Source organism: Cebidichthys violaceus, unplaced genomic scaffold, assembly GCF_023349555.1.
Source record: "Cebidichthys violaceus isolate CVI_PGR_0920_01 unplaced genomic scaffold, fCebVio1.0.p SCAF_53, whole genome shotgun sequence".
Classification (NCBI taxonomy): domain Eukaryota; kingdom Metazoa; phylum Chordata; class Actinopteri; order Perciformes; family Stichaeidae; genus Cebidichthys; species Cebidichthys violaceus.
The window spans coordinates 552,207-563,492 of record NW_027176739.1 but is presented as its reverse complement, the minus strand read 5'-3'; the positions used below and the strand labels follow the sequence as shown (position 1 = coordinate 563,492).

Sequence of the window (11,286 nt, the reverse complement as noted above, 5' to 3'; positions counted from 1 at the left end):
TCAGGACACTGTGTTCACTGTGTTGATGTCTTTGGTTGGTAACACAGCAGCAGGTCTGAACCTGCTCAGAGTCCTCATGATGGACTCTCGTAGCTCCTTGTTCTTCAGACTGTAGATCATCGGGTTTAGGAAAGGAGTCAGAGCGGCGTAGAGCACTGACACAATGATACGAACCTATAACAAAACCATGAATAATGATTTATTGAAAACAACACGTATTCAGCATTAATATCTGCAGGTTCTGAGGATGACAAAGTCGGTCAGTCAACATGCTCACAATGACAACACTGATGTTAAGCAGGTATAATGTTTACCATGCTCACCATCTCAGTTCAGTGTTTTTTCAAACTTTCTTTAATTTGCACAGGTATTGAAAAATAAACATGACCTGATTATGCCATTAAATTATAGGTAAAGGATCACCAAGTTATTATTTATCATCCTGATGGGAACATGAATGATGAACCAAGTTTTCTGGCAATCAAGTCAATAGTTGTATAGATATTTTATTCTAAACCACATATATACTCATTCATAATGCTAGAGCAAAAGACAAAGCATAATCAAAGTTATTAGGATACATCGTTTGGGCATCCTAAATGTCTGAACCAAATTTCACTGCAATCTATCCAATAGTTGTTGAGATAGTCTGGTCAAAAGTGGAGGACTGACCATCAGATGGACATTTCCATCTACAGAGCCACGTTGTTAGTGTGGCACATACAAATTAGACAAATTAGTCTAAATACCCTTAATCAGCACTTTATATCTTTGGGCCTGCTGTTTGAAAGGCAAACACAAATGTTAGTAACTCCAAACAAAAGTTGCCTTTTGCTTTTACATTTACTATTAAAGATGTATATAATGCAAAAGACATAGTGGACATATTTGAGACATTTACTAAAACAAAGGCAAATCTAAATATTCAGGAAATGCAGGATGATTCATTTCCTACCTCTGGTGGAAAGTTTCCCACCCGGTAGGAGATGTATACGCACGAGGCCGAGCTGTAAGAGATGGACACCACAGTGAGGTGGGCGGCACACGTCCCGAAGGCCTTCAGCCTCTGAGCTATGCCCATCTTCGATACGGAAACCCCAATCAGGACATAGGAGGTGAGGATTAGGACTCCTGTGGTCAAAAGCGCCACCATGGCGAAGGAAAGGGACACAATGTTATCCACAGTAACGTCACCGCACACCAGCCGCCTTACAGAGGATGGGTCGCACCAGCCATGTTTCACCACATTAGGGCCGCAGTAAGACCGCTGGAAGGCCAAGGAACTGGCTGGCAAAGTGCAGAGGGCACCGAAGCTCCAGGCTCCTGCAATGAGGAGCAGCCGGACTGGAAGGGTCATGATGGCATTGTAGCGCAGAGGGTTGCAGATGGCCACATAGCGGTCGTACGCCATGACAGTCAAGATGGCCCGGCCAGTAACAGCTAGCTGAATGAAAACATACATCTGGAGGAAGCAGCCCGGTACGGAAATAGTTTTCATGCCTGCCAGGAGGCCAGACAGCAAGTTGGGGATGGTGGTAGTGGTGTAGATGATGTCCACAAAGGAGAGGTTGTAGAGGAAGAAAAACATGGGAGAGTTGAGTTTCGAATCAGTTAACGCCTGCAAGAGAAAAACACATAGGCAGTGATTACAATACTAATTAAAGCTGCGAGCAGCGATGAACGGGCCCTCGCCTCCTCCCGCACATCGGGGGTGCCGGCGGGACTCCAACGTATGCAGCCGAGATCGTCTGCGACAGTCGGACAACGCGCTTAGGAGTCCGATGATTTTTTTCTGTTTGGACCGCGTGACGCAGGAAATGATCCTATGCAAATAGTCCACAGCATCCTGTATCCGCTGTGTGGTGCTACAGAACATGCACAAACATGTTTTATGTTGCTCTATAACAACTGTAGACGACATTGTGTAAAAGTCATGTAAATCGGATGCCTGTTGTCAAAAAACGCAGAATTACTTTGGCCAGCAGGTGGCGCTGTGAGTATTAGTGAAAATTAGCTTGTAGACATCCTCAGGCCATGAGTGTTATCAACCATGAGAAGTTTAGGAGTGTTTGGAACAAGTCCGGCTGAGTTACATCAGCTTTTTTCATGGGGAGTCACGTAAAGTAGCCGCCCGCTACGGCTAAGTCATTCCGTCAAACGTAAAGCTTTTGATAACTTTTAATCACAAAGGTCTTGAGACTATACCGACCAAATTTGAAGTGGATCCGACAAAGTGCCTAGGAGGAGTTTGTTAAAGTATAGCGACTAGAAATGAGCCTAAATCCATTTAAAAATGACACAAAAATAAAAATGGCTGACTTCCGGTATGGTTTAGAGTATGGTCCCAAGAGACTTATTTGTAAGTCTCTCTGAGGTACATAATTCTACCAAGTTTCATACAGGTACCTCAAACGTAGCGCTGGGGCTGCTCTTTTGAAATATTGTAGGGGGCGCTATGGAGGCAATTTAAAACGGCCAAGCCAAACACCCATATAAAATATGTCCTCCCATTACCTATAACACATGTATAAAGTTCCATGAGTTTTTGAGCATCGCAAGCCACTGATCCATCAGCCTACTTTTTCATGGCGAATGAAGCGTTGCCGCGGCAACAACGTTCAACGAAAACTCCCAATATTCATGATGGTGCATCACCAATGTGTTAAGACTGTCTTTACAAAATTTCAGACTGATCTGGTGAACTGGCTAGGAGGAGTAAATAAAAGTATAAAATATGACATTTCCTTTTGCCAGTAGGTGGCACTATAAGTTATTGAACATTTTTCAATTGAAATGTGCTAACAGTTGAAGTAGCATCATGCATAAGAAATTTCGTGCAGATTGAATAATGTACCTTGGAGTTATAACAACTTCTTTTTTCCCGGCCAATGAGGCAAAATGGCCGCCCCGCCACGTCAAGGTTCTTTGATGAAAACTCTAGCTTTTGATAACTTTTCATCACAAAGGTCTTAAGAGCATCCCGACCAAATTTGAAGTCGATCGCAAGAATTCTCTAGGAGGAGTTTGTTGAAATACAAAGGCTGAAAACGCGAAAAATCACCAAAAAACTGAAATTGAGTGAATTACTGTAGCGCCCCCTATGGGTTGAATGGAATGAAAATTGCAGGGTATGTTCCACCATGCAATATGCACAAATACTGCAAATTTGGTGATTTTAGGATACACGGTTGAGAAGTTATGTGTATTGAAAAACAAGCCACGCCCCAAGAAGTTCATTGGTCCGTATCTTCTTAACGCTTTAAGATATCAACAAGCTTTTTATAACTTCATGTGAACTTGATCCAATAATGATCCACAGAAAATTTGGTAGCAATCGGACCCAGTGTGTAGGAGGAGTTCTCAAAAATGTGTTTTTCACAAAATTTAAGATGGCGGAAAATTTTTCCAGGCGGAGATTAGGGGTCTGAGAGGCTTTTTTGTAGAGCTAGTGGATCTGGACATGTGTGTCGAATTTCGAGTAAATCGGACATACTGGCCGAGGGGCGTCGCCGGTCCAACTTTGAGGGGGCGCTAGAGAGCCATTTCTTTTCACACATATATGAAACCTATATCATACCTCTATTTTCACCAAGCCTGACAAGCAAAATTGGGTGAGTTTTCATGCATGGCAAGTATCCCAAATATGCGCCCAAAGTACAAAAATAAAAATCAGAATAATAATAATAATTAAAGCTGCAAGCAGCATTGATCGGGCCCTCGCAACTTCACACACGTCGAGGGTACTGGCAGGACTCTGGTTGACGCGGCCATGCATTTCTGTGACCATCATACATTGCGTGCACGAGTTAAACAGTATTTCCTGCCTCAACCAGCAGCGTAGCAAGACCATGTTGCCAGGTCTTAAGCCTCAAATGTTTTGAGTGTACCTCCGATACAATCATAAATGTAAGCCTGTTAAGATCATTAAGAAAATGAATGTGTGAATGTGTGAATGTGTTTATAAAATAACAGACCGTCAGTTTACTGGGATGGGGTTCAACTCCCTGCAGTGTCCTGCTGATTGTATTTGAACTTACATGAAAGTTAACAGAACAGTATTGTCATTTGCTTTTACTTTAACACTTTAATTTAACACTGTTTTCATTTTAAGCTCTTCTATAACTTTAGATTGTAGTGTGAAGCATTCATTGTAACATTTAACGTGATTTTCATGTAGAAGCTCTGGACAGATCATTTATACTAATGCCCACTGACATGGTTTGAGAACCACTGTTGTCTAACTTTTGCTCTTCATGCATCTTAGTTTGCACATATTTAGATCAGAGAAGTCTTTTTCTCATGGTGTGCCCACGAACCTTTAAAATAAATTCAGTGTTTGGGCTGCTGTAATTAAAGAATCCTGCTTACTTCTGTGGTTGCCAGTAGGTGGTGCTATGACTATGAGTTAATATTGGCATGCAAAAGTCCTAAAATCATGACGGTAATCAAGCATGTCAAGTTTGGGACAGTTTTGTCAAAGTACAGTTGAGTTACAACAGCTTGGTGGATGATGGCGAACCATGTCAAATGGCTGCTACACCAAGTCCATGTTGTTTGATGAAACCTCAAGCTTTTAGTAACTTTTAATCGCAACGGTCTTTAGATTGTTCTGACCAAATTCTAAGTTGATTGGATTAATTCCCTAGGAGGAGTTCGTAGTACAGCACATGGAAATGGAAAAAAACAGGAGAAATTCATACAAAATTCAAAATGGCTGACTTCCGGTTGGGTTTAGAGCATGAACCCCTAGACTTTTTGTTAAGTCTACATGTGATACATCTGCTTACCAAATTTTATACAGCTATGTGAAACGTACTGCGAGGGCTGCATCGTCAAAAAATTGTAGGGGGCGCTATCGAGCCAACTTGCCGCTCTGAAGCATTAAAATCACATCAGATAACTACATTCAGGATTTTAAATGTGTTTGACAAGTTTGGTTACGTTTTGAGCATTTTTAGCCCCTCAAAAACACTTTGGTTTTTCGTGGCGAAGAATGCGTCGCCACGGCAACGGCCTTTCACGAAACAACAACCTTTGAGTAACTTTTCATCACAAAGATCTTTAGATTGTACTGACCAAAGTTGAAGTTGATCTGATTAATTCCCTAGGAGGAGTTCGTTAAAGTAGAGCCCCTGGAAATGTCTAAAACGACACTAGAAATTCATACAAATTTCAAAATGGCTGACTTCCGGTTGGGTTTAGGGCATGGCCCCAAGACACTTTTATTTAAGTCCACATGTGATACATGTGCCTACCAAATTTTGTTAATCTATGTGAAACGTACTGTGAGGGCTGCTTCGTCGAAATTTTGTAGGGGGCGCTATTGAGCCGATTTAACACTCTGATTGAATAAAATCATATTATAGAACTACATTTTGGCCTTGTAATCTGTGTGTCAAGTTTGCTTGTGTTTCGAGCGTTTTTAACCTCTCCAAATGACCATCGTTTTTCACGGCGAAGACTGCGTTACCACGGCAACGGCGTTCGACGAGACATCAAAAGCTTAGAGAACTGGCATTATGAACTTCTTACATTTGTGTGGAACAAATTTGATGTTGATCTGATTTTCCAACTAAGAGAAACAAGCCAAAGTATAAAGACTTTAACTTACTGTTGCCAGTAGGTGGCGCTATGACTATGATTCAAAATTGGCTTGCAGATGTCTTCAGGCCTGGAGTTTAATCAAACATGTGAAATCTGGTAAAGATCTGATGATGCGGAGTCGAGTTACATCAGTTTATTCGTTCATGGCGAAGGATCGAAATTCGCAGAGCCGCCACGTCACCACGCTTCGACAGCTTCCTACAATTTTCACAATGAAGCATTATCAAGGTCTTAAGGCTTTTGTGACAAAATTTGAGAAGGATCCGATTAATCTGTGAGCAGTAGGGTGTCAAAGTACACAACCTATGACTTCCTGTTGCCACTAGGTGGCGCTATTACTATGATTCAAAATTGTCATATACATGTGTTCAGGGTCAGGATGTTATGACATATGAGAAATTTGGAGCAGATTAGGCAATGTACAGCCGAGTTACAACAACTTCCTGTTTCATGGCGAATGGTGTTTTTTTGCCGCCACGCCACGGACACATAGTTCGATAACTTTTTGATCTTTGAGTATCGTTTCACTGCCAAGGTCTCAAGAGCATACTGACCAAATCTGAAGGCAATCGGGTTTAATCTCTAGGAGGAGTTTGTTAAAGTACGGCGCCTTGAAACAGTCCAAAAACGTCATAAAATTCAAAATGGCCGACTTCCTGTTTGGTTTAGGATATACCTCCTTTTGACTTTTTTGTACGTCCCATCACGTTCCACATACCTACCAAATTTCATACAGCTAGGTGAAACCCAAAGTTGGGGCTACTCTGTAGGGGGCGCTATCGAACCAAAATGTCATGCAAATATTGGACACCCCAATAATACTGGAATTTTCACCACGATTGAATTTTGTGCCAAATTTCAAAAGATTCCCAGTATCCCAAGCACCTCCTTTTTGCGATGAAACTGGTACGATAATAATAATAATAATAATAATAATAAAAAACATTAGAATAACAATAGGTCCTCCGCTCCGACTACGTCGGTGCTCGGGCCCTAATAATACCCCATAGAATTTCAATAGGGCCTTCGCTGGCCCGACGTTGTCGGTGGTTCGGGCCCTAATAATTCCATATTCAGTAAAATGAGGCCAAATCCTCATTAAATTGTCAAAACTAGATAGACGGCTCATTTTTTTTTACCACAAAGATAATCATGCTGTTTCCTCCCAGAATGATCATGTAACCCAGAAGCAGGATGACAAAGAGGATCATCTTTTCTTGACCAAGGCTAGCGAGGCCCTGGATGATGAAGAAAGTGACGCCATCAGGCCCCCAGGTGCCGTTAACAGAGCTTGATCTGTGATTGGTCGACAAGGGCAGGTATGAATCTGGAAGAATGAGGAAAGAGATGCGTCACTGTTTATTTACAGACAGGACATCAGAAGACAGGAGGGGTGTTGTAAACCGGAAACTGGGCAAATTTAGTTTTTTAACATTTAATCCAAAGCACCACCTTTCTGTCTGTAAAAAAGGCAAAAATTTCAAATGATAATTTTAAAAAACAATGAGATTGGGGACATGGAATCCGACTTCTTGCTCAAAGCCTCTGTTGTGGTGGTCAGAAGGTTGTCGGTGCCAGTCATGGTGACAATATAACAAAGAAGCAGCAGACAGGTACTGGGGGACCAGAAGGGCTACAGTCTTGGTGGTCACCAAAACCCTGGTTTGGCTAAGAAGAAAGACTTTCAGTTGGCCTCAAGGAAGTTTTGGCAAACCATCTGGAATGGAAATCAGAGATGGGCTCAGGAATGTTTAGTTGGGAAGAACTGCTGAGCTAGGTAATAAATGCTTTCCCTTAAGTCAATAGAAAGACTGTTCCAGCAGTGGGTTGCTGTGACTGAGGAAACTGTTGGACTAAATTTGCTATGTCTGTATTGTACAACACAGCCCTCTGATACTCGTTACCCTGCTGGTGCTGCTGCTATCCTTCTTTATTATGAACTGATTCAGTGCGGGAGGTGCAAACCCATGTAGAACCTTAAAGACGAGGCAAGAATCTACAAAATGTTTAAAACTATCAAAATTATGAAGAATGTGATAAAAAGCCTTCTTTACTGCAACCCAGCCCCGGATAAGCAGCAGAAATGGATTGGTGATTGTAATTTATTATTTTAACCTACTTCATACTTCCATTGCACAACATTTCACAGGGAAAAATTTACTTTTAATTCCAATACATGAATCTGACAGCTTCAGTTATTAATTCAAATTTAACAGAAAACCTATTATGAGTTTCTAAATTGATATAGTGTGAAGGGTTTAACTACCAAGAAGTAACTTGTATAAAGTATGATATATTAGTTCTTTTTTCTCCACCTCGACGAACTACAACCTTAAAAGCAATGTTATAATAAAACTTATCAGCTAGTATAGTACATGATACATTAGCATTACAATACAATGGATAGTTCTGCTGCCAAGTACTTTTAGTTTTGATACTTTAGGTACTTTTTAATGCAAATACTTTTATTTATAAATAATTTGGACTTCAGGACATTCAAGAGGGTTTCTTTCCACCACTTCAGGCATGAAGTTAACTTAACATCAGCAGAGCTAAACTGAAAAAGCTTTGCCTTTCTGAATTACACATGAACATAATGTGAAAGAATATTCTCAATTTGAGGTTATTTTCTTCTGTCACATGTGCCAAGTTCAAGAAACATACACGTGAAAACAATGTGAAAAAACATCTATGAAGGATAGGTCACTTATGTACATCGGAAGTTTGCTGTAATGATTACTCCTGATCATACTGGTCATGAAACGATCCTAACATGCTTAAGAGCTAAGTGTTGGAGGACAAAATATACACCCCTTGTTTTGTGAAAAAACTCTAAAATCTAAAAATAAACAGATGCTTCAGCAGTCAGCTTTAAATCAGGTGGGAAGTAGAAGCTCTGATATGCTGCTTCTACTTCAGAATCACTTATTTACCATATCAGATATAAAAACAAGACACATAAATGCAGTTTACAGCTACAACATGCAATATTAGAGCAGTTAATATTACAATACAAATTAAGCAAATTAAAAAATACTCAGCACTGAGAAAAACACAGGCTTAACAAAGCAGTGAAAATTATGTTATTGCCTTAAATCATTGACATACAATTACACTGAAGCAATGAAAAATATTTGTTTTCAAGGGATAACAAATTTAGACTAAATGATTATTATCAGAAATTTGTAACCGTAACATTAAAATTACGTAACATTTTTGTTCTACTTTCAAATGAAAAAAACATTTCTGATAAATTCATAATATATGAAACTGAAGTTTGGTTGTACTGGACATCATCAAAACAGTAACTCACAGACCTCTGAGGCTTTCAGGTGAAATATCAAACGTCCAAAGCTCCATCTCTCATCAGCAGACAGATGAACAGATGGGTGGATGTGGACAAATTTGCTGTCAACAGACAGGTGCAGAATAATTTAACTGCAAAAATGAAAAGCTCTGTATGTGACTTCATCTGATCACAAGCTCATTTTGACATCACACATTACAAAGTCAAATAGGATAACTTTAAAAAGCTCAACACTTTCAGACAACATAACAACACTTCTTCAGATTTTCTTCAGACATGGTTCATAAATAAGATATCATCATCTTACCTGAGTGTGTGGATCAGACTTTGCGGCGCTCAGTCAGGTCTAGTCAGACACAAGAACTTCATCACGTCCACATTATGCCTTTTCAAGGGCAACTGACCTTTTTTCTGATTATAATGAAGATTATGGTGAGACCAAACAACTTTAATTACACAAAGTGACATCAGATCCAGTTCATTAAAAACATCAATTATACACAGGATAACAAAAGAATACCAAAGGGACCTATTTTAAGTAACCTCTGTGGTTATAAACAAGCACCTGAAAAGAAAACATAAGAAACATAATTGCCTTGTTGCCGTGGTAACAAATGTCTGTTTTGAATGTTTAACATCCTAATTACAGATTAATTATAAAAGCTCTTACTTTACTTTAATTGCTTTTGTGTGTGTGTGTGTGTGTGTGTGTGTGTGTGTGTGTGTGTGTGTGTGTGTGTGTAAGTGTGTGTGTGTGTAGTTGTGAGTAGTCTTTCCTGTTGATTTTTTGAGCACAAGTTGGACAGTACCAGTTGTTCTGACTCACAACTTTGAAATTCATCAATGTTTCTAAATTAATTTGCAGATTCATAGTAAAATAAATGTATTCATACGTTCAAAAATAAAGAAATTAGACTATTTGACCAACTGAGGGACTTCAGATCCAGAAGGAGCAATGCAGATTCCATTCTGGCCGTTGACCAGCTCTTCAGCCTTGAAAGGTTGCTGAGGGGGTCATGGGACTTTGACCATCCAGTCTACATGTGTAGAGTGACTAATTCCAGCAACTAGCCACTCGGCTGGATGCGGAAGAAGATTGTGTTCTTTACTTGCTTCAATAAAAAGATTCCAGGCTCTTTCACTTTTGGGTGAGGTACCCATGTTATTACAATTTCCGTTTACAGATGATGATACGATATGATAGAACTTATCTTCTTGGTGTCCCTCTGGTGTGTCTTGCGTGCTGTAAAAACCGTGTGATCGCCCCATCACCCATGCATCATTAGCTGTCTGATGCACCTGTGCCCCATATACCAATTACCTGCCGCACTAATCCACACTGCCACCTGTGGTGAACCTGAGGTAGGCTCCCAATATAAACAGACATAAATATACAGACATAACTAATGGCTCCTACAATGTGTTTTGTGGACTTGGAGAAGGCTTACGGCCATGTCCCCAGGGGAGTCCTGTGGGGAGTACTGCAGAAATACTGGGTACCAAGGTCATTGCTACAAGCCACCTGGTCGCCATATTTAAAAAAAGTAAGAGCTGTTTCCATATTCTCAGCACACAAAGGTTTACTGTGAATATTGTCCTCCGCCAGAGTTTTCCCTTGTCACTGATTATTTTTGTCTATCTTAGATATATTCTTTGCAGACGATGTGACCCTGTTGGCACCTTCAGTACGCACTAAGGGTAAATTGTTGTGTGAGATAGACAGGTGGTTTGGTGTGGCGTCAGCAGCGATGTGATTATCATACAGGACCGTTTTGGTGAAGAGGGAGCTGAGTCCATCTATGTTCAGACCCTCAACTATCATCTTGAGCTTTGAACCCAAACAATACTATCATGGATACAAGCAGCCAAAATGAGTTTCCTTTGTAGGGTTGCTGAAATATAAAAGCTTGGTATACTCAATTTCCCCTGACTGCATGTTATCCAATTATTATTATAATTATTGTATTACAATGCCCATTGTTTTTATTATCATTGTTTATTTTCATTATTATTAAAATAAACATAAAAACACATCCTCGTAGCCTCACTGTAAACAGTTTTAACTGGATATTTTTTTTCTAATAAACAAGTTGTGATGTAAGAAGTACTCATACTCATTGACCGGTGAAATTTCTTTTTCTTTCTGGAAACATATTTTAACTTTCAACAACGCATTGTATTCTATAAGTTTACCAGATGTAAAGTATAAAAATTAAAATGTAAGCTGGAAAAATATGTGTATATACATATATACAGGGATGACGCCATTATGTATAGTCCTGCTAATTTATATAAATATTCTGTATTGCAATGTCATTACCACAAAACGTTATTTTTATGCGGATGATATCATTATGTATAGTTCTGCCTCATCC

General features: G+C 39.8%; 1 protein-coding gene across 1 annotated transcript; it reads right to left on the bottom strand.

Moving 5' to 3' along the window:
* On the bottom strand, positions 1 to 10,733 carry LOC137888267 (olfactory receptor 10J4-like). Its single transcript, XM_068731629.1, has 4 exons — positions 10,592 to 10,733; positions 6,744 to 6,931; positions 956 to 1,618; positions 1 to 174 (listed from the first exon to the last, which is right to left on the bottom strand). The coding sequence occupies exons 1-4, from the start codon at positions 10,731 to 10,733 to the stop codon at positions 1 to 3; spliced, it is 1,167 nt and encodes a 388-aa protein (XP_068587730.1).
* Positions 10,734 to 11,286: the final 553 nt, after the last annotated feature.

What these genes read in the sequence shown, in the direction of transcription:
- LOC137888267 (XM_068731629.1), bottom strand. Translation starts at nt 10,733, where the DNA reads ATGATAGTTGAGGGTCTGAACATAGATGGACTCAGCTCCCTCTTCACC. An exon ending in ACCCTTAGTGCGTACTGAAG is followed by an intron (nt 6,932 to 10,591) that starts GTGCCAACAGGG and finishes TCATTCTTCCAG; the next exon opens with ATTCATACCTGCCCTTGTCG. An exon ending in ACAGCATGATTATCTTTGTG is followed by an intron (nt 1,619 to 6,743) that starts GTAAAAAAAAAT and finishes TTTCTCTTGCAG; the next exon opens with GCGTTAACTGATTCGAAACT.